The 25,093-nt window shown below is 36.2% G+C and overlaps 1 protein-coding gene across 2 annotated transcripts in view; it reads left to right on the top strand.

Moving 5' to 3' along the window:
• EDIL3 (EGF like repeats and discoidin domains 3) overlaps positions 1–25,093 on the top strand; it is a 407,727-nt gene that overhangs the window by 256,104 nt on the left and 126,530 nt on the right. For both annotated transcript variants that reach the window (XM_046668389.1, XM_046668390.1), the window contains one exon: positions 21,241–21,422. In XM_046668389.1, coding sequence (XP_046524345.1) covers positions 21,241–21,422 — 182 coding nt within the window. The remainder of the gene's footprint in view (positions 1–21,240; positions 21,423–25,093) is intronic.

The raw sequence follows: 25,093 nt of genomic DNA on the forward strand, positions 1-25,093 counted from the left end.
CAACGAAAAAATAAATTGAACTTGAGGAATATGGTTCTATAAAAAGAGGTAGAGCCAGAGCAAAGTCAGTAAATCCAATACGAAAATTCAAGGAAAACAGGAGCAGGGACAGAAAATAAACTATTCTGGCAAGAAAAATGTATAGAACTATAGTTATATAAGGAAGCCTATAAATACCCAGCACTATTATCTAACTAGGAAACACCAAGAAATAGAAAATGCAACTCTTAGCTCCAAGAAATCCAAGGATATTTGTGGCGGTTTGTCCAAAATAAAATTCAGTTTATATTTTCTCTGACACACTCGGGCAGACACAATTTTTTAAACATCTATAAAATGACTATTTGGTATATAAATATTGCCTCATATCTGCTTGGCAGTAACTTAATAGTGCCATTTTCTTTCCCATTCAAATTATTCCTGGATTCTACCATTGCTAATCGTTTTCAGTTTAATGGAACATGAGCACCTTCCAACAGGGATTAATGGAAGGACATTCTCAGCCCTTTTAAGCATCCATACAGAGTTTTTAACTTATGGTACAGGACCCTCGAAGGATGGATGGGTGGAATTCAGGGGTCTATGTCCTTTCATGAGAAAACAAAAATCAGATGTTTATTTTTACTAATGGCTACCTGAAATTTAGATTTCCCCTCAATTACAAATGTAGGCAACAATGAATCATAGTATTGGCAGTACCAAAGATTTTGTCACTAATGGAAATCCCAGATATTTTCATACATTATACTTGCACGTATCTGAAAATATTTACATTTTTCACTAATATGAGACCATAGTAGACCTGCCACTACCTCTGTTATTTAATGTGTTAAAAGAGAAGCACGTATATTACTGTATCACACATTTTAAAATATTTTGATAATTATGTTGTTTCTATGTGTTTTATTTTATGCAGTAAAAGCCTTATTCTGAGAGGGCCTCTAGGCTTCACCAGACTGATCAAAGGGTCCAGAGCAAAGAAAAGATTTAGAACCCTGATTTAATGGGTTATTGGTTTCAGAAGGTATTCTTTCCCTCTGTGTAATATAGGTGAAGCTTTTGGAAATAAAAGCTATTAATGAGCCATTTTCATTGAATGTCCATTCCTGGCCTTTCTGCTGAGTTTTGTTCTCTAGCTCCATGTATAAAATCATATAAGTAAAAGATGATACTGTTAAGCCACATGTTTGTCATTGTGTTTACAGAGGTTTTACCGGCAGGGTTGAGTTTCATTAAACCCATTCCTGCTTCTTACCGACAGCGCAGGTTTAGAAAGTTCATACCCCAGAGAGGTGATGTACTCTAAGTTAACTACCCTACACACCCCGACCAGTTTTCAAAAGACACGGAAAAAGAGCTGCTGTGCAAAGTTGAGCACATTCAGTCTGCCTTTTGCCGAGACCTTTTCAATTTCCTTAAAACCAATGATTGTCTATGTAAAAGTTTATGATCAATTTAGTTCGTTGGATTACCAATGCCGTATACACAGCTGCTGTAGAAGGATGCAGCTGGTGTACAAGTTAACCAAAAAGTGCCAGTCATCCCGAATCGTAGCATCATGTACAAATAAGGATTACTCATTACCTGGGAAAAAAAAACTGCCAGTCTCTTAACTTAGTGATATTTTCTGTCTGTTGTTCACCTCAGTTTCAAAGCATCAAGGTATTGTCACTAAACACACAATTAAGTCTATTTTTGAATTTAGTTCTTTCCTTATGTCAGAATATTCTTGTCCCTATAGTTCTTTTATTTATAAATTTTATCTTTTTATTTTTTTTGCTGAGGAAGAGCTCCCTGAGCTAACATTTGTTGCCAATCTTCCTCTTTTTATCTGTGAGCCACCATGACAGATGGCCACCAACTAGTGGTGCAGGTCCGTGCCCAGGAACCGAACCTGGGCCACCGAAGCAGAGCATGCTGAACTTAACCACTAGGCCACCAGGGCTGGCCCTACCTATAGAATTTTAAGCAGCATACCTTCCCAGACTTCTATGATGATGTCATTTACTTGACCTTCTTTCTTTAAGGAGGATAAGTTTGCACAGATCTGTGAGTGTCAGACTGGAATAAAGAAGAGAAAAGGACTGGTCATCTAAAAAACCTCAATTTTTTTTGGAATATGTCTGTGACAATAGCATTATGCTAGATGCTGAGACACTATCAAAATATATAATATGTGTGGGGCCAACCTGGTGCACAGCGGTTAAGTTCACACATTCCTCTTCAGTGGCCTGGGGTTCGCCGATTTGGATCCCAGGTGCAGATGTTCGCACTGCTTGTGAAGCCATGCTGTGGCAGGCGTCCCACCTACAAAGTAGGGGAAGATAGGCACGGATGTTAGCTCAGGGCCAGTCTTCCTCAGCAAAAAGAGGAGGGTTGGTGGCAGATGTTAGCTCAAGGCTAATCTTCCTCAAAAAAATATATATATACATATATGTATAATACATGATCATTGATATTAAGACATTTGAAATCCTGTGCTGGTGTACTTTTTTCTAGCTTTTTTGATTACAGGACAAACAGACCCACTCAGTGTCCCTCGTTAAGAGGGCTGTGTTCAAGGTTACATGTGAGCCAGACTGTAGAAGTTTTGTGTGCTGCTTGAGCTTCCGAAAGCTTTCTCATTCTCTCTTTATTCCTGTTTCCTCGTCACATTGTGTCTCATAGAATTTTTGCTTTTCCCTATGTTTTACTGTTTCCTTCTTTGCATGAATGATGAATTTCAATTTATTTAATATTCCTCAATTATAACAATATTTTTACTGGAAGTGGCTTCTTTTAATGCATAACAAATAGTGCAATGGATCGTACATGAAAAGGTTACTTATAACACAAAAAAAGTAATCAGCTTATAATTGTAGCTGAGAAGGAAAATAATTCATTTAGTGTATCTCAACCCTTCTTCCTTGCATAGCAAAATACCAGCTTTTTATGCACATTTAACCTTTTGAGTAGTCAGGTGGATTTTATCATAGAGCTTAGGTGAGTTCATTCATTATGCAGAATGCCACAGAAATCCCCACAGAGCTGTTAACTGCATTCTTCTGGGTTCTCTTCATGAAAAATAAAATAATTTTTTAATGTACTGGGTGTAATGGCATTGCTAACATGAAAATATTACAAAGTGATATATAAAATTGTATCCAATGATGTTAACTCAGGGCCAGTCTTCCTCAACAAAAAGAGGAGGATTGGTGACAGATGTTAGCTCAGGGCTAATCGTCCTCAAAAAAAAAAAAATTATACCCAATGAAATGAACAGTATAACAGACAAAAAGCCAATATAACAGAAAAAAATATTTCATTCTTTCAGTCTTGCAATAATCTCTCAGGTTTTTGTTTCTAATATGGCATGGAAGAAGGAATTTTGTAGTTCTGGTTTAACTGAACCAATTGTGGGATTGCCTAATTGTGGTGCATTTGGTAATACTGGGAATATAAGAATAAGGAGTTGTTAAAAAACAAACTAAAAAGATCACCCTTTAGAGAAAAGTAACAGAAATATATACAGTTCCTCAATTCTGAAATATAGGCTTTTTTATTTAAACATGTTAACAACTCTGAAATTGGGATCCATCTTAAAATCATTGGTATGTTAGTGGTACGTAAGATAATGGTACACCATAGTACACAATGATGAGATCTTTGTCTCACTGAATTCTATTAAATTAACAACAACACAGAAATTAAGGCAACATGAACATTAAAAAATATATATACTGCCAGAAGGCATTTATGTACAAGCTAAGCCCTCCAAGTAATGATTTTTAAATCCACAGCATAAAAATATGGATTTATATTAAAGCAAATGATGCATGAATTCAGGTTGTCTATTTGCATTTCCCTTGGTGAACAGGAATACTTTACCATTATTTATGTCAGGCCACGTCTGTAGATGCCAGGGTTTTTGCCCACAGATTACCCAACCCAAATGTGGAGATGTGTTTAGAATAATTCACAACTGGTAAGATCATTATACAGCATTTCTCTCTCTCTCTCTCTCCCCGTCTCTCTCTGTCTCTCTTTCTCACATACATACACGCACACACACACACACACACACACACACACACACCCCTTAATTAGAAAATAGTTCAATTATCTTTTTCTGGGCACATTATCTATGGAGTAGTTCCTAGTGAGTATCTCTATGCCGCTTAGCAACAGATGAACAGAAGACAGCATCTCCAATAGTCTACCTGGAAAACTGTTGACATTTTCCTTGTTTTGAATGACCCTTTAATGTTTTCTTAAACATTTTTTCTGATTACAAAAGTAACATATATCTGGAAAAGAACACTTGGAAAACACAAAATTAATGTTTTAATTTCTTTTCCTTCTGAAATGGAGTCTGTTTAAACCCACCACATGTATACCATGCTACCAAAGGCTATGCTCAGAGCATTTATTTATTGTTCCTTTATTCTTTCTAGAGTGTGTCTTCTGTGTGTCTAGTTGGGAAATCCAATTTCAGATCTAAAGTTTTTCAAGAATACACGTTGTTTCTTCAGTGTATTTCCTTGTCTCATCTCTGTAACACCTAAAATATCTGTATGGGTAAATTGAACATTTGACAAGCCTGGGCAGTTGAGTGGCTAGGATTTCTTTGAGTTTAGTAAAAATTCTTGAGAGAAAGAAAGAGATGCCACCTTCTATTTTGATTAACATAAAAATGGAAAGCAGATTATCACTTATTTAAACATAATGAACAGATCACTAGATACACTTAATCCAAATTTAAGCTGAATTTAAAAAAGTAGAAAACATAGAAAATTTTATAGGGTTGATCTTACACTTTTTAACAGCGTATAAGTAAAAAGGAATGACTGTTTGACATTCTAGTCACAGCGTCTCCAGCCCCAAGAATACAATAGTACATACAGTTTTTGAAATTCCAGGAGCTGGTCAGCCAGGTAAATTGTCTGTAAGGCTGCTTTTATTACTGGTTGAAATGAATTTTTTTTAAGTATTCTATCTTTATCAGAGAGTATTGATATGAGTTAAAACCTGCAAAAATCATATTTCAGTTAATAATTCATGTTATTAATTAGTCATGCTTACGAGAAATAGGGCTTAAAACTGAATTAAAGTGATTTCAAGGTGTGTGGATTAAATACAATCAGTGGATTTATTTTCCTCATGTGTAGTTTTTAACTTGTCAGCACAGATAATGAATCTTGGGTCTGCATTTAAGTGAAGGTGATAGAAAAGAGAAATACTTTGGGGCAAATCCAAGTTTATGTGCGCAGGCATGGTTAATTGGTGTTTGCGTATTTGTTCTAAGGATTATTCTACATCTAAAATGCAAAGATATTGGAAACAAAAATTAACAGCAACTACAAAAACAATCCTGGGTTAGGACACAAAGTTCCTGATAAAGTAATGATACAATTTTTTTACTTTTTGAGCAAGATTAGCCCTGAGCTAACATTTGTCACTAATCCTTCTCTTTTTACTGAGGAAGACTGGCCCTGAGCTAACATCCATGCCCTACTTTATATGTGACACACCTACCACAGCATGGCTTGATAAGGGATGCGTAGGTCCACACCCGGGGTCCAAACCAGTGAACCCCAGGCTGCTGACGCAGAACGTGCGAACTTAACCACTGCTCCATGGGGCTAGCCCCAAATTTTTGAAAATTATACAGAAACTTTTGTCTTTGTATCCTAAATTCATCTAATGTGACACTTACCCAGATGCTAATTTCATGTTTGAAGATGTTGACATTGAAAACAATTGCTTCTGCAATTTGTCCCGAGGCATTTTGTTAAACAGAGAAGAATGTCCTGTGCCATAATTGGCTTTCTTATAAGTGAAAATATGCAAGCAGCTCTTATATTGTAGAGAGAAAATGATCAGCGAGATAGAGAAGAATAACGAAACTGTAGAAATCGTGGAGGTAGACAGTTCACTGTGGCCCTTTGCTGTGGATCTTCAGTCATAGAATGAGGCTAACTTTAACCTAGTTTCTACTAAGCTACTCCAGTCGTATAATCATCTTAAACCTTAAAAGTCTAAAGTATAAAATGCTATGTGTCTGCCTTGCACCAAGAAAAAGTTCAACAAGTATTTGTAAATGTTGAATGAATAACTGTGTTGAGCCTTCAGTCCACATGCCATAGCACATACAACAACGATGAAGACCACAAGTGAGCTGTGTCACTATATCTTTATAAACGTGATGGCCAGGTACCTCACTCTATCACAATGTTCATCATGACTCTTTGGCAATACATACACCTAGGGCAAAATCCTGGCTCTGTGACTATAGGGGCGTTACCTGACCTCTCTGAGCCTCAGTTGCCTCAGCTAAAATTGGGAATGAGGTTATTTTGAGGCCGAAATGCCTGACATATTTTTCTCTGCAATAAATATGTGCAGGCTTCATTATTATTCTTCAGGAACGTCTGTGAGAGGAAAGATCTATACCTCTGTAACTGGAACAGAGAAGAAGTATGGAGTGTTCACCTAGAGGGAATCAGCATGCTTAAATGTCACTTCTCATAGTTGCTGGAGAGAGGACATTAGAAGCAATAAGCAGGTGAAGTGAGCGTGAGGTAGTAATGGGTAGAATGCCGCACCTGTGTGCATTGCAGGTTGGGAAACACTGTAGGAAGGGTATTCTCAGTTCTGATGAGCTTCCTGAATTAATCAAATATGTTTTTGAGCACCTGTTTCTACCAGGCACTATGGAAGGTTCAGGAAATACACAAGACAGGACCCGGATACAACCCTTATCCTGGAAGAACTTCCAGTCTAATGTGGAAGACAGATGTATAAATCATAAATGCACAAAAAAGTATGTTTAAATGCCAAGTGCTATCTGTGATACAAGTATTCTCAGAGTCTTTTTGGACCCCAGGATTGGCACAGTTGATTCAGCTGGAGGGAAGAATAGGACAAGGAATACAATGACAGAGACATGAGCTGCAAAAGTATTTCATACAGTGCCATCCAAGTAAAATTCAGTCTAAGATAAATGTCAAGTAGCAAAGAGGATGGCCTTTATTTTTTGAGCAATGTGCATCCATTGAAAGAAAATATGATCAGAAGAGTGAAATGGTCAGATTTTCAGAAAGTTTATCCTGAATTCAGTGTATAAGATCAATGAGGAGGATTCAGTCAAGCAGGAGGCAGGACAGGCAATGAGATCCTGCGCTATGCCAGTGTGGCTGGATTAGAGAAGAAAGGAGGAATGCGGAAATGATTTAAGCAGTGAAATTAGCCACAGAATTTAATAGCTAATATAACTAATAACATTTATTTGCAGCTTGATTTCAAAATATTAACCTGTGTTGTTTTGAAGTGTTTCCCAGACAGACACTTCTGAAACACATATCAATATTTTAAGTTCTCACTTCTGCAACCATATAGACAGACAGTAATGAAATAAGGAAGTTGGACGGGTGGACCTGGATACATAAGGGTTTCTCAGCACATATACAGAGTGTAATGACTGGAGTAACTCTACCTCTTTAATATAACGTCTACTATAGATTCTAGCACAATCTAAATGGTGAAGACAGCTTGATTTACCCATGAGATTGTAGTAGCGCATCTCTGCTATCTCTGCCACTTGTTGGTACATATTGAGTGGGAACTCAGTGGCAATCTTTCTACTGAAATTACAGACCTTTTGGGAGCACAGTTGTTTACTATTATTATTTTTTTTCTACTGATATATCCTTTCGTATTTTTTAACTTAGAGTTTAATATATTTAACCCTTAACAGCTTTCAGAGAGTGCAATTAAACCTCAAAGAGTCATGTTCATAACTTTTCTTTATGAAACAAAGCATACGTAAACAAATTTTCCTTTTGTTTCATGTGGTTAAATTATCTTTGTTTTCTAAAACAAATTTCTGTCTCCCAGTCAGGATGCATTTGGAAATATCCAAGAACAAAACCAATAGAGAGGAGTCAAGAATTTCTGTTATTAGTTATTGGTAAAAGTGGAATTTTTAGTCATGGAGAAGTAATTAGTAATGACAAAGAAAAAAATATCTTTTCTTAGATGATTGTCATCCCAGTGACATCTATGTGATCTGAGTAAAAAGACAGAACCCTAAACTCCAAGTGTCACATTAACAACCATTATAATAAAGACGAGATATTTAAAGCAGTGATGTTTTACCAAGCTTCCTTCCGTCCCCTCTTGAACCAGTAGAGAGCCAACCATTAGGCACCACTGAGGTTGATAACTTGATGAAAAGGGAGATTCAAAACGAAGAAGAGATAATCACTCAGCTCTTCAGAGATTTTAAGTGCATATTTGTCGCCGTATTGATTCCTGTAGCTAAACGTCACTGCACTTCTTTATATGGAACAAATAAACCAGAATGTTTCATTGAACTATCTGAAATTTTTTATCCTGTGCTTTTGACAAACCTTGTGCAAAGGTGCACATTTCCCGAATTTATCATACATTTCTCTTGTTCTGAAACTGTCTTTTCATTTTACTTTCTTTATATGACACTTCATAAGAAACCAGTATTCGTGCACAGTTTTCTTATATCTCAAAATCTGATCAGGAAAAGAGTCAGCTTGGTGCTAAGGGGCATTTCATGATTTTTCTTCCAAGACATCCCCTTTATGTCCTTGGAAATCTGAAACAATGAATATTAACATTCTTCTTACATTGATTGGAAAAATAAGTCATGATGAAACAGAAATGGTTATGCTGAAGATACGGGGACCGGGTATTATTCAATTTGGGGGGAAATGGCTTGTTACCTCACTCTCAGTTATGGACTTGAGGAAATGAGATTTCTTTGATTACTGTGACAAAATTGCCGCCAGCTAAAACTTCATCTCCATCTAACCTAAAGATAGGATTACTCGGATATTAAATTGGGAAAAAAACTTGATTATCAAGGCGCTTTCAGAGTTGTAATCTGGTTTATCAAAGTGTTAATATGAGACTTTTCCATGAGATTCCCATTTTCTACCACAATGAAGAAAAGCGCCTGCCAGACACAGACCTATTTTAAAAAGAGATTATTTAGTTAGTTATTTTTATTTCCAGCAAGTCTGGCAATATACTGTGGGGAATCATTTAGTTTCCCTTCATTACGAAAAGCTATAGTTTGTATTTCCCCCAGGCAGAGATTTATCTGACAATTTGAATGCTTTGGTGACAGAAATATCTGATGATGAATATGGTATTAAGGAGATGCCAAGTGACATGACATTTTGAATCTTTTTCAGTAACTGTTCATGATTAATAATTGTGGTTGTGTATGTATTTTAATTTTTATTAAAGAGCATTTTGCCTGGGAAATGGGAGTAGAGGTTCTATTCCTCTTTTACTTCCTGCATAAGAACTGAACGCATGTGAAACTTGGCTGAACCGGCAACACGTTTAAACCTTGGGTCTCCAGGTGGTCACAGTGGAAGTCAATCTCTCCCATCCATGACTTTTAGCTCTATGTTTTGCTTTATAGCAATAAAACAATAAAAACAATAACAACATAAAAGTTACCATTCACTAAGGGAATATTAATTGTCATATGGTTTACTATGTGCTTACCATATATTATTTCTAACCAAGGTGTGTGTTACTTTCCCTGTAATATGGATGATTAACTCACAGTTTCCATACTTTGCTGTATATTGGTATCCAAAAAAAATACAGATGTTTGGAACTGTGTTTCTTTCATGCCCTTAATCAAAATTGCAATGAAAACCGTCTTGATGGACTGACAGAACAGAAAATTTACTAAGACTCAAAAGTCACCAATATTGTACTCTTAATTATTACCTTAATTATTTCCCAAATAAATTACCTACATTTATAAATTGTACAATCTTATGAAATTATGGACCTTTAAATTTATTAATACAGAATGGGTATTTCCGTTTTCTTTTTATCTTTGCCATTTTGTTTTAGCTGAGTAGGTAACTTTTGAAAATCTAAGGCACCAAGGACATATTGTCATAACCCCCTGCCTGAGCAATTTGTAGATCATAGAGTCATTTTTCTTTTCTGCAGTTAAAGAAGATTTGGGTAACTGAAGAAAAATGTTTGACTAATGAAATATTTTCTTACTAATGTAAGGTAAAATTTATATCCCTGGTTCCCTCTATTTATTTTTGTGCAACTTATCATTCCTATATATTAAAAAGAGTAACTATATCCTGCTGTACCTTAACGACTAAGTTACAAAATAACTAATTTTACGTTTTTTTTTAAAGATTTTATTTTTTTTTCCTTTTTCTCCCCAAAGCCCCCAGTACATAGTTGTATATTCTTCGTTGTGGGTCATTCTAGTTGTGGCATGTGGGACGCTGCCTCAGCGTGGTTTGATGAGCAGTGCCATGTCCGAGCCCAGGATTCGAACCAACGAAACACTGGGCCGCCTGCAGCGGAGCGCGCGAACTTAACCACTCGGCCACGGGGCCAGCCCCTGATTTTACTATTCTTTGAAGTATTTGGTTAAAGTGAGGATTCCTAAGAACAGCAAGTCACCATCCTCCTCATTTGAACAGGGATTTTTAGAAATGATAGTCATTCTTCCATCTCCATTTTGGCTAATGACTATGCTTTTATTTTATGTTTGTCATTTGATGGCCCTTACCTGATTCTTGGGTAATCCTGTAAACATACCACTAGAGTGGTGAGCTATCCAACATGAGTAAGCTGGTCTGATGGAAGATTCTGGAGAACCTAGTCTTCTACATAATTCCAATATGATAGAATCACAAAGTTCTCTTCTAGTTAAAGCTTCAGGAAATCATAGAATTCTAGTTTTGACTACTTTTTCAAAAGTTACAACTTTCTAATGGGCAATCTTAGGATTATTTGTAGTTTAAAACTTTGTAGTTGTCATATATATATATATGTTTTTTTACTGAGGTCATATTGACTTTTAACATTGTGTAAATTTCATGTGTACCTTATTATATTTCAGTTTCTGCATAGATTGCATCATGCTCACCACCAATAGTCTAGTTTTTATCCATCACTATACTCATGTGCCCCTTTACCCCTTTCACCCTCCCCCCGGCCCCTTTTCCTCTGGTAACCACTAATCTGTTCTCCTTATCTGGAGTTTGTTTATTTTCCATGTGAGTGAAATCATATGGTGTTTGTCTTTCTCTTTTGCTTAGCATAATGCCTTTAAGATCCATCCATGTTACCTCAAATGGCACAATTTCATCTTATATACCACACACATCTTTATCCATTCACACATTAATGGGCACTTGGGTTGCCTCCATGTCTTGGCTATTGTGAATAATACTGTGATGAACATAGGGGTGCATAAATCTTTTTGAATTGCTGATTTCATATTCTTTGGATAAATATCCAGTAGTGGAATAGCTCAATTCATGTGATATTTCTATTTTTAGCTTTCTGAAAAACCTCCATATTGTTTTCCATAGTATATTTGTTGTATATTTTTAACATAATTTTATAAGAAGCATATTTATTTATTTCATTATTAAGTTGAACTACATAACAATAACGTATTCTGTTCAAACATACCAGAAAATAGTAATTTATCCCATTATGGATATTTTGTTGAAAATAGCTAATATTCTATACTCATTTCAGCAGCTGAACATTGAAACCAGATTTAAGATTTTTAAATACCTTTACTTCTCTGGAATATGCGTATGCATTATTAGGTAACTCTGATACAAACTTTAGAAGTTGTTTTTCTACAAATATTGCCCAACAAAAATGAACATTTAACCTGGATACCACATATTATGAGGACTTCATTTATTATTACATATAATAAATTTGAAAAGAAGCAAGAGTTAAATTTTCTATTTTAATAGGCTGACCCATATTCCTTACATTATGAAACAAATTTAGTATGAATCTCCTTGAATAAGTGATAATGTATGAAAAGCTGGCTTAGCTTCCAGAGGTTTGTAATAAAATTGTTATTCTATTAAATTCTCCTGGAATGTTCATATAAAATATATAAATCATCCTTTGTTTTAGTAGCTTTACATTTGTTTTGTTTAAAATTCTGTGTTGAATTTTCCCTTTCAGAACTGTCAAAGCCCTAGCAAATACTATATGCAAAGCCTTTGCAATACTTTCTTCTCTAGAAATGTTTGGTTAGTAAAAACATTATTATGAAGAATTCATCTTCTGTCTCAACTCTATACTTGAGACATTGGCAAAAGAATTTTACTTTTAATTTGAAAGGAGGAAAAATAGCAGGGCTGAGGTTCTGACTTACAGGGCAGACTTCAAAAATTATTTGCAAGAACTTTCACTTCCCTTCCCCGATACCTCTCTCATCCATGGGCATTACCTCTTTATTTTCTATATGACAAACATTTCTTTATATTTTTAGGAGTGAATGCATAATGTAGACATTTCTAGAATTCAAATAAACAGATTTTCTACTGCACAATTCCAACTCTACTACACAGTTCCATTTTGCTCTCTATCCTTTGTTCTACCTACTTTCTAAAATATTCTATCATTAGAGAGGGCTCATTATGCCATGCTTTGCCATCTGCAATGGCTTCCTGTTTCATCTCTTGTATTTCTTTTGACCTCTGGAACACTGAGATTTCATACTTGACCTGAGATAACATCCAGTATGAAGAAAAGAATAACCACATTGAACACAAATAGAAAATTGGCTAGAAAGCTGATAATTGGATTTCTGACTATAATTTATCTCTCAAATAAAAATCAGAGTTTGGCATGCCATTAATATTGCTTTATAACAAAACATCAGAAACAATGTCTTGTGGTACTTATCCTGATAGGCCTTTACCCAAACACACTTCAATGATGTAAATCACTTATAAGTGTGGAAATACGTCTTCTGCAGAGCAGCGTTTGAATATTTACTTTTGTTATTCAATTCATGTTTCTTGAAGCAACTGAATCCCACCTTTAGCATTTATCTTGGCATTATATTCCTTTTTAGCTTTTTCTTGTGCAGATATGTTTTGTCAGAAGGAGAGAATAGGCATACATCTGCAGGTCTTGAATTGCAGGCTTTTGACTCTACAGACAAATGTTTCATCAAATCATGTTGTTATCTTCATAGTTGGTAGAAGATGAATTGTGCGGTTGAAGTGGAAGCCTGAGTACAAGTTAACTGAAATCTTGCCTGGCTGCAAAAGTGCATTCAACACTTGAAAGCCCATATGCTTTTCTGTTTCGAAAGAATGTGTCTTAAGCAAACTAAAATGCACTCTTCTATTGTCCTATAGTAATGCCGTTTACTGTGATACAATGATAATCTTATTAGATTTTCTTGATTTTTGTGAATTATCTCAATAAGAATTTTGGCCTTTGAATACTAGAGTCCATAGGCTCTACTATTTAAATAACACAGTCATTCTGCATCAATATACTAAAAAGTTAGCTTTGGGAAATATTGGACAATTTCCTATTATAATTTAGCTTATTCATGCGTTTATTTTTTTCCTGAATTCAAAGAAACTAATTTAAACTGATAATATATTATAATTGACTTGAGATAACACACCATAAAGAGCACATTATCCACATTTTACAAGAAAACAGCTAGATGGCTGATAATTAAATTTGTAACTTTATGAATGCTGATTTTCATTCCAAACATGGTATTTCACCTACCTCCAAGAGCTAATTCTTATGTATTGCAATCATTCCAGCATAACAAGAAAGTATTTCTGATTTTAATACCCACCCAGCATGTTGAATCCTTGGAGTGATAATATCTACATTCAGAAGAGTAACTCGATTTCAAGAAAAGAAGAGGAGTAGTTCCAAAAAAGCGTTGATTTGCTTTAATTTACTTTAACCCACAATATTGAAAACTGCCAATTTGTAAGGCACTGTGCTAAATGCTTTGGAAACATAAATAATGCAAAAGGCATGGTTTCTACCTTTAAGAAGTTTATTATGTAAGAGAAAAAAATAGTCGCAAATAGTTGTTCCTCGTCACTGCCTCTGAGCTTTCCAATATGGAAAATAGTAGAATACAGTTCCTAATAGAGTGGGAAAAATTCTTTAGTGGCCATATATCACAGAATCGGTCTTCAAGATTCTGAAGAAATTTATCTAGTATTTATCTAGGCTAAACAGATCATGTAATACAAAGAAATAGCCTTTTGTCTAAGATACCCATGCATTTTATGTGCAATCCAAATAAGGTTACCTAATTTATGAAACCTATTTTGGTGGTTTTGCAATTACTGGTTTCCCTAAGCAAGGGGACTGTGGCCATCTGTGAAGTTTATGCTCTGACACAACGAAGCAGTCACCAAATGGGATTTTCACTCTAGGTCTTTTTAAGGTGATCCCTCCCAGTGCCATGACGGGAGGCTGACACCCGGGGGGTGCTCCGTGGGAATTTGTGAATGCGTCAGTGGAGGGGAGGCTGTGCTGTGCACGTCCACCTTCACATTCCCACACTGTCCAGGGAGCTCCTCGCCATCTCCCCGTCTCCTACAGCCAGACCCGGGCATCCAAACTGTGTCCGTGAGATCAGCCTTTCTTACACGTTCTGTCTTCATTCCATCTCTGTCCTCTTTCCTCTGACAACAGTCCCCAGTGTCAGAAAAATGACAGCCTGAGAGAAACCAGCAAATGAATGGGGGCTTAGGTGCTGAGACTCACAAGAAAAAGAAATCTTCCAGGCTCCTTTGAACCCCTGGGCCACAGTGTGAGGAAGAGTGGCCTTGATCTCTCCCTTACCAACTTAAAGCCTGGTCTCAAGACTACTTTAAAATAAAACAAATGCTAAGAATAAAGGAAAGACCGTGGTGCAAGTGGCACCGAGGGAAGTTTATGCTTGAATCGGCATTAATTTCTGCAGTGTTGGAGGGGATCAGTAATCCATCTGCCAGGGCTCGTGTTTAGCACGATTATCGTGCTATGCTAAGCACAGCAGAGGACTCAGACTCCTGTAAAGGGATGAGATGCTCAGAGAAAGAGAGGACCGGAGATGTTTAAAGGAGATTTGTTTCCTACATGGCTTTAATTTGAAATCCTTTCATTCTGGAGATGTCTGGATATGGAGATAGAGCAAATGAAAGCAGTACATTCCTGTTACGGATTCAGCCGTGCATCTCACTTATTTGAAAAGCTTAATCAGCACACTCAGGAACAAGATGGGAGGCATCTTGAGGCGCTGCTTACTTGTCAGCTGCAAGATCAATAAAATGCAGATGCCCTGCTTTGCCACACTCCAGAGAATGAGTTTGCCGAGTGAGAAGGACTTAGCCTTGAAGCTGTTTTATTTGTGTGGACTTGGCAAAGGCGGAGAAGTCTCTCTGGGGAGGGCACATGAGGCTTGGCCCCAGCTGCCCAGCTGCTCTTGCTCAGCCTGCCAGGTGATATCACTCACTTGCTCAGGAGTCTGAACAGCAGGGCCTCAGATTAAAAGGCATTTCCAGGCCGCTCAAACAATTCAGGCAAAGCAGTTATTTTAATGACTATGTAACTGATGCCTAAAAACCTCTGGTAACCCATGTTGATTGGACTCCTTAATTTGGGGTTATTGTAAAACCCGACAAGAGCAAGCACGATACCAAAGACACATAAACACAGATTTAACAGTCAGGAAGTGCAGACTAGCACATTTTCCTGCCGTATTAGGCATTGATCAAATTGCCACTGGGCCCACACTAAGGGTAACGGGGGACAACTTCAGAAATGCCTGGTTGCTGTGTGGCAACTAGTTGAAAGAGAAGTAACGCACTTGACTGTCAGTCCATTTTTTTCATTACTAAAGAAGTGTTCTCTCTCTTCACTCAGCACATAAACAATTTCTACAAGCCTCTGTATCTGTGTACTCTCGAGAGAGTAGGTGAAATGATTTTTTAATTTAAAACTGAGTTACACAAATCAAATGTTGGCTGTAATTCTTAGTGTTTATTTACCTTTCGTATTTATTTTAAAAATTTAATTCCCTCTACAGGAATGTATTAAGTGTCTTCTAAGACCGAGGTTTCTGCTCAATACTATGAGGGATATACTCCCTGCCTGCAAAGGGGCTCCCTGTTTCCTGGGACAACAGATGGACACACATAATACACATGGATGAGCTGTGGGGCAGGGAAGTTCTGGGTATGGCTTAACCATAGAAGCAGAGTTTCACTTTCAATCCTGCCCCTGTAGCCTGGTTGATGTGAATGTGGCCCACTGGGTTTGGCATGGCAGTAGCAGCTGGGACAAAAGCAGGTCCTCCCAAGTTCAGTCCAGCAGCGAGAATCATTTTTGATAAAATTTTAAGGGAAGAATTAGATTCAACGGTGTGCTTTGTGAGACCTGGCCAACCCCGATTAAAGGCAGTGCTGTCTATGCTGTGTGTCACATTTGAAGATATTCCATTTCTCTCCTCCACCCTACATCTAATTATTACTGCTTTGTCCAGTTGTACCCTCTACATATGATTTGAACTCTTCCTCTCTTCCATCTTTCTTTTAGACCTGCATCATTTTCACCTAGACAATTGTAGGAGCTGGCTATTTGGCCATAGTTTTGTCTCCTCTTAAATCTGCCCTGCATGGTATAGCAGGAATGACCTATATTAAATGAAAATGTGACCATTGTTGGAATTCTTCAAAAACCCCCTATCACTGGCAGAATCAAGGCCTCTCAGTAAGCTCTTCAGCAAAATAATCTAGGATCTCTCTACTTCTCCACCCCGTCCTTGACCATCTCCCCCCCACCACCCACCTCGGTTTAGTAACACTGAGCTGCCTCTACTTGTGCCATCATACCAGGCTGTTTCCTGTCGCTGCACCTGCCCTCCCTTCCTTCTTCACTATGCTGGCTCCCACTCTTTTCCAGGAAATTCTTCCCTAAACCCCAGGCTGGGCTACGATTCTCTCTTCCATTCTCCCATTGAATCCTGCGCGTCCACCATCACAGCACCTGCCATGTTATATTAAAGTGTGTTTATCTCTGTGTGTGTTTCTCCCACTGGACAGAAAGCTCCTTGAGGGAACCAGTACAATAACCCTAGCACACTAGCCAACTCCTGCTTCTCACTCAGAGATCGGATTTAGTGTCACCTCTCAGGACATCTCGGGTCACCTGGCACACCCTCACCTGGTTCACCCTTCTTTTTTTCTTCACTTACCATTTTATGGTTTTTCCTTGTCTATTTATTGTCTATTTATAGTTTGTCTTCTCACTAGAATATGAACTCTGAGAGCTGAGAGACCTTTTTTGCTTTGTTCATCCCTGTGTCTCCACTGCCTAGAAAAACACCTGATATATAGTATTTAATAAAAATGTGTTTTTCAAAACTGAGTTAAGTGAATGAAGGATGGATAGATGGGCACATGGTAAGAGGTCACTAAATTAGTCGGGACTGTGTTAGCCCATCCGTATTAGATAAACAGTATATAGTCCGATAATGATAGCAGGTTAATTCTTCAACACCTGTCAAGGGACACAGACCACCATAATACCTCAGTATTTACTTCTGTGATTCACTGCCATAGACTGTCGCCTACTGTTTTAATGTGTCCTGATCTGTGAAAGCTCTGTCGTATCCGGAATGCCTCTAGTGATATTCTACATGTTTCCTTCATGTTAATTCTCCCAGCCTCTTCCCCAGTGTGTGTAAGTACACGTCCCATATAAAATAACAGCAGAAGAAAAAGATCCACAATCAGCCTTTGAAGAATTATTGAAGTCTTCACTGTACGAGTTGACATTATTTTCTGTTTGTGAAGCAGATCATTTGGCTTAAATTCCAGACTTACCTTTTAGGAGTCAACTTCCCTCCTCAAAGTTTCCTTATTTATGAAATAGGCATGATAATCTTTTTTCCTTGAAATATTACTTTGAGTATGTGAGAAAACATATATGGATGCACTTTTCAAACTTCAGAATGCTCATCTAATATTAAGTTTTTCATCAAGTCTTATTTCATAGCCTTCCCTCATTTACTGATAGTGATAGCACTATGTATCTTTATATTATCTTTCTTTTTCAGCATCTTATTGTTTACTGATTAAGATCACTTAATCTTAGGTGTATAATCATTTGCATTCTGAATTGCGGCTTTGTTAGTTTTTATAACTGTTGAATTTAATGAGACATTGGGGAAGTGGACAGCACGGGCAAAAGGAGATTGGACTTTGAACCCTTTATTATGATGATATCCATTTGATTGTGGTCCAAATGATGGGTGAAGAAAAGCTGTTCTTGTGACAACTTTCCAGTGTGAGATAAAGTCTAAGACTTGGATTTACTTATTAGTTTACAGTTTAGGGGGAAAAAAGCCTCCAATCCTAATACTCAGCACATATGTATTGAGCTCTGCGTATGTACAAGCCACTGTGAACATCTAAGGATGCAACAGTGTAAAGGACACAGGATCACCCAGCTCTAAAGAGAAACATGGCAAGTGACTACAGAACCAAGAGCATTATTTTTTAACAATTTATAGGTATAAAGGCAAAGTGGTTTTACTTTTTATTACCTCACAGCTGCTGAGTTAGCTGTCATCATAACCCCAATTTTTAAAAGGAGAAAAACTGAGGACCACTAACCATAAGGAAGTAAATCGATACCTCACGGACATGCTTCATTCAAGAACCTCCTCCCCCCACCCCCACAGTCATGTTTCCTCTGGTGGGCTTTACTGATTGGCAGTGTACGGTATGTAAGCGAATGTTGTAAAAGTTTATTTAGAAAAATGTGGAATTGAGGACTGAGACAGAAATATTAATACTTTTGACATCACAGCAATGAGATAGCTCATAAGAAAATACTTTGTAAACTGTAAAGCCCTATATAAATATCACATGTCAAGATACATTTTTGAATTATGTTCTGTTAAGTTCAAACGAATGACTAGTGAGGGCATGACAAAGATTGGGAGCATTATGGCAGAGTAAGGAAGGCTAGAGAAATATATTTTAAAAATCGCTCGTTGATATCTAGCTTATACAATAATGCAGCAGTTCACAGCCAATGTGTTTGCTGATATGTTAGCTAAAAAGGGGACGTTTGTAGGTTAAGAGTATTGATGAAGTAGACATACTGAATAGTGTGGTTTGAGGTCTCATCTCTTTTGAAATCGTTACAAATTTGTTGAGCATGTCCAATTCGGCATAAGTACACAACTAAATTGTGTAGACTTCTTCTAAGGCTGTCATGCAGTTTAATTAATCAAAGCTGGCTCTCCAGCTCTGCCGTTCTACTGACTGGCCTGCAATAAAAGGCCTCCCTGCCTGCAGCATCTTCCCATCCAAACACCGCACAAATCAAGGACAAGGATCCTTGAGACTCTTTTGATGGCAGTATTCTTAAAAAGCCAGCCTCCTGCAGTTGCTTAAAATCAAAGTGTCATCATGAAAGTTTCTTAGTGCTTTCATGAAGTCTGTACAGATCTTGAGGTTCAAAATGCAAAGCAAAGCAAGAATCCGAAGACTCAACATGTGAGTTTTCCATGTTCATTTTTTTGGAATGTGGAAATCAGATTATTGTCTGTGGCTCCTAATACTGCAGTTTTAAAAATTAATGGCTTCTTAATTTAATGACTTCAAAGTGATATTGTGCATCTTCATGAAGTGCTAAACAACTCTAATTACATGTTTTGGAAAAGATCTTACTATCTAAATTTAACTTATCAGGTGAATGATTTGTCAATCACAAAGATGCAATTTTTGCTGTATTAATGTCATTTTTACTAATAAAATCTGATTAAGATGATTGCTTATCCATATATTTCCATCTCTTTAGCAAAAAGTATGTGAAGACTTTAAAGTCATTGGAGAAATGTTAATAAATAATGTGTTTAGAGCTTTTTATCTGAGCAAAGAATAGAAAAAAGAAACGTGTTTATGCTTAATGAAGAATGGTCATCACTGAGAAACATCTTTGTAACATTTCAGAGTATTCTAATCCAGCTACAGAATTCTTTCTTATTTTCAACCTCAATCTGAGTGTAAACGTTACATTACTGACAAATGTTGGGCTTCAAATATTAAAATCTAAAATATGCTTGGTGGTAACCACTGATCAAATTGACTTATAAACACTGTCATTTAATAATGTCGGTGTGTTCCTTTCATATTTTCAGAAATTCTGGTAAATTATTGTAGTATATTTTATAATAAGATAAATTATTGTAGTATATTTTATAATAAGATTGTCTTTATGATACAAATCTCATCTGGCAAAAAGTTGAGTGTACTGTATGAAATGTTAGTGAAATTAAGAAAACTAGGTATTACTTTTCATTATTTCATAATATTACTTATTCTGAATTTTTTTAACTGAATGTAAAATTAATGTGCTTTCTGGTGAAATCTTATGAAATAATTAATAAATTCAAATATATATATATTATATGTACTATAAGTATATATAATTTTTAGGTAGATTTACCTTTATTTCTAATTTTAAAATCTAAACACACTCAGTGTCTGAGAATACATCATTTGAGTATATTATGCTTTAAACTTAGTATTTAAAATTTGGGGGGGGAAATTTTTCTTAAATTTCCAAGTTGCAAATTTAAAGAAAAATAATAGAAGAAAGTTAAAATGTAAGTGCAGAATCCTTATATATAGCATTGCGAATTTTGAATTTAGAATATTAGAAATGTAAATATTTTAATATCTTGCTTTCCTGAGAGGTATAATATTGTTGTGTGTAATGTCAGAGAGTTTATCTGCTTACTTTATAAAAATAATTTGTCTACATATTTTCTATTACTTACAACGTATCACAAGTTGTTATAATATTTTTAAATGTTGACTGATTTATACATTGCCCTTTTTGTGGAAGCATAACTGACAGTGGTTATAAAAGTTTAAGCTAAAAAATTTGTAATGGTGAGAAATGCTAAGTCAGTATGAAAATGATTTTGATGCAAAATTCAGATGTAGGCTAGTCAAGAAATAATGCATCCATAGATATTTATTGAGGACTTAGGATGTATGAGGCATGTTAATCTCTTGGAATATAAAATATAAAGGCAGCCTTTTAAGGGCATTAGACTTCTGTTGACGTGATCAACAGCCAAAGGATAATAGTGTATAATGCAGAATCGTAATGTAAGTAGGGAGAGTCTGTTCAGGTGTCAGACTCAAAGCAAAGGAAGAAGAGAGTGGCATGAAGAACAAGAATTATCTGCTTCGTGTAGTGATCAGTAACAAAGCTGTAAAGTAGATGGGGCTTAAACGGCTTGATGGTGCAAACTAAAATCATTTAAAAAATATCTGCTACCAAATCTAACAGCCACATTTTGATATGGATTACTTCTAATATATTCACATTTTTGTCCTGATTTGTTCCCAGAATGCTCGGGCCCGTTGGGAATTGAAGGTGGAATCATATCAAATCAGCAAATCACAGCTTCCTCCACCCACCGAGCTCTTTTTGGGCTCCAGAAATGGTATCCCTACTATGCACGTCTTAATAAGAAGGGGCTGATAAATGCCTGGACAGCTGCAGAAAATGACAGATGGCCATGGATTCAGGTAACAGATGGGATGGGACAAGGTTACTGCCAAGTAATGACAAGAGTCATTTCAGAAAGAAAACAGTGAGAACTCAATGTGACTTTTCTTCATGGTCACAGAGGAAAGGAGGATTTAGTTGAGTCCCAATTGACTGTGAACTCTGAAACTGTGGGAAATGTGCAATTCCATTGGGAAGTGTGTTAAAACAGTTAAAAATGTTAAAATTCTCGGGTTATAAGTATCACTATTTTAAGCTGCATATCAAACAGGGAGGTTTTTACATCTGCCATGTGTTCATTAGCACTATGTTAACATGTAGCAGCAAGATTTTGATACTTCAAGAAAATAAAAATTGCATCTTTTCCGTCTCTGTCTCAGAGGTGGTTCCACACGTGCAAATACAAAATATACAATGGATTATGATAATACCTCAAATGTCTTCAGTCCCCTCCTTCAAAAGCTGAGGGTGTTTCAGTTCATACCCTCTCTTTTATTATCGTCAGCTAGCTATTTTTTAAACCAGGAAAAAGCAATGCATACTGAGATATAAAGTGATTTCCCAAAAATGGGATGGATGGTAGTTATCCCAGACCTTATATTTTATCCAGTTCAACACTTTTTGAGCACTTAGCTGAAATGAGACAGTAATCTACATATTAGGAGGACAGAAAAGGTGATCAAACCATGGTTTCTGTGAAGGATTATACCTCTGCTGGGGGGTGAGGGTTGTTAATAACATCTAACAAGTCATTAATGTGTGCTAGAGAGGAGGGGATTCCAATATACAGTGGGTCAGAGGAAGAAGTAATTAATTATCATGAGAAAGCCTCCTGGGGAAGATAGCCTTTGAGATGTGCCTGGGAAGATGATTTTCAATAGAGACTAGGCGCTAAGGGGACAGCATGATCTGATGAAGGTGGGAACCTGGGGAACAACATATAGAAAATCTTGACTCATGTATCGGTTGCTGGGGCAATGTGTTCACGTTTAGTGCGTGAGTTTAGCGTACCTTAGGAGTCACACATACTAAAAAGTTTTAGCCTTATTCCATCGGAACAGGGAGCTATTTACAGAATGTCGATTTGTTTAGGTAGCTGATCTGTTTTATCTGTTTACTACATATTTTGAGTCAGAGGTAGTTTTCAAGATAGCAATCCATGATGTGACATTATTAGGTGCAATGTATAGGGGCTGCTTTACAGGCAGTTAATAGGAAGGGAAATTGATTTATGGTCAAGTAGTATGACTTCCATACTTTAGAAACAGGGCCCAAATCTCCTTCAGGTATTTTCTGTGTTCAAGTTGTGTATGAATTTTTACATATCCTGTATACATTTCTTTTATCTATGTGGCTCCATGTGGTTTCTTGATATTCCTGTTTTGTTTTGTGAATTTATATTTGCATGCATTTGCAGAAATTGCTTCTTAAATTACACCTGATTTTTCTAATCTATAGCCACATGTGCAATTAGAATTCCAGATAATGGAATTGGCACATCTGTACAGTTTTGATCATAGACTAATGACATTCCAATTAAGGTTTAAAATGCTTGTTTTCTATTTGCTAAAACTCATTCCAGACACCATTTTTCAGTCGACTGTTATGAAATGCATTTATGGGATTGAGGTCATGATAAAACTTTAGAAATTATGACTGATAGTAGAAATTGCAGAACAATTGAGAGGTGATGTCACAAGTTTGCCTCAGGGTCTCTGTTTGGCCAATGATGTCTGTGAGCTTCAGTGACTGTCATGTTTCAATAAACTGTAAATAGCAGATTTCTGCAATGTTGTCTCTGAGAAACACCTTATTAATGTTTCATGTCCTGATTTTTCACTTTACTTTGACCCAGTTTATTGCCTACTAAACACTGTGCATCATCCTGCCTTTCCAAGTATGAATGAACTTTAAGTTTTCTTGACCCCAGTGATTGTAAGTGGAAATACCCTCAATGGAATGAGACAGTGGTTGACTCTTAGAGCAATTTAGATTAAATATAACTTTATCAACTTGAGGAGAGTAATTAAATACTTCTTATACTTTTAGAGACAGTCTATTACTATTATTATTCTTATCATTATTGTTATTTTGCTTTTACTGTGAAGGCGACAATGAACTCAAAGAAAACCAGTAAAAATAAAAAGGGTTTATATTAGATGAAGAAATCTTGCGTATAATGGGAGGAAGACTGAAAACTCCTCACTGTTATTCAATAAATATTTTATGATTGTGTTCAGAGTATATATTATGTTATTGTGTTCATTAACGACACTGTTATTGTTCTGAAAAGAAAATATTTCTCTCTTTCTTGAAGGAAACTCATATCTAAGAGGCTCTGGGAAGTTTAACCATGTACCAAATTTTCTGTTTGAGCATTAGTAATTTCCCTTCTCGCTTAATTCTTTTATTTATATTCAGTCCTTCGAATGAAACTTTGAGTACTTTGCTTAAACTCACTTATAATGAGCACAGAATTCCCCTAATCTTTCAGGTTTCTGACACACATGCCCTAATTAGTATTCAATTTCATTTTCTTCCTCGTCTTGATGAAATGAAAATTGAAATTGCCATTTTAAATTTACACACTCAGCATGCAATTATTGATAGCACCGTGATGTCCATAATTGGCTTTGAATTAAAGGGTTAGTGCAGTAAATACAGTTAAACAAAAATCTTTTTTTCTTTTTCAAGGTTTTCTGACCTTTATTTTCTCACTTGGATTTTTTTCCAACTAATAAATAATGACCGCCTTAAGCACTGACTGGTTCATTGGCATCCTGGAATATCAATTTCTCTCTCTGACTTCTGTGTTAGAAAAAACAACTTTGACAGTTATGGAGATCTGTCTTGGGTGATTTCGTATACAAATGTAAAAGCTTATTTAAACGCTCTGGGAACTTTGCTTACTGACTAAGTTCCATCAGAATGATTATTTGTTGTTTATTTTAGAGGATAATTATTTTTCTATTTCTGTTATTTTTCTTTTATAGCTACATATAGTAAAATTTTCACTTTTTAAAAAATTTCTGAGTTGATTTTCTTTATATGTATTCTTTCTAGAATGCGTGTACACTGGATTTCCAGTCATTCATTTATTCATCTACTCAACAAACATTTACTAAATGAATGTCTGCCCTGTAGTCTGCACTCTACGAGGCGCTAAAAATACACAGCGCTTGCCTTCAGGATGCTCTGAATCTAGGATACAGAAAAATAAATAGGGTAAATGTAACAGTATAACATGTGCTGACTGGTCTTACATCATCTGCTAACCATTTCATTTGAATCATATTTTATTACATTCAAATAGCCTATTTTTAGTAGAACTTTTGTTAAACCAAAAACTAATTTAGCATAATATTTATAGACTATGAGAGGAGAGAAATTCCCATTACACTGTGTATGACGTAGCTATATTATTACATGCTGATCTATTTGATGGGTATACTAAGGCAGAGCCATAATTTTCCTCTGAAAGTTAATTTACCAGTAATTGCTTCAGTACTAGTATTTTATCACTGAGAAAAAGAGGTTTTGATCTTTTTCTTTCAATAATTCATTACCCTTTTAGAAAATCTGAAGATGATCTTAATATGTTACTTTTCTATATGCCACAGCGTTTGTGGAGGGGAAGAGATAGTTATTTCTCAAACTTTAATGTGCACAGGAATCCTATGGGTCACTGCAT

Source organism: Equus quagga, chromosome 7 (assembly GCF_021613505.1).
Source record: "Equus quagga isolate Etosha38 chromosome 7, UCLA_HA_Equagga_1.0, whole genome shotgun sequence".
Classification (NCBI taxonomy): Eukaryota; Metazoa; Chordata; class Mammalia; order Perissodactyla; family Equidae; genus Equus; species Equus quagga.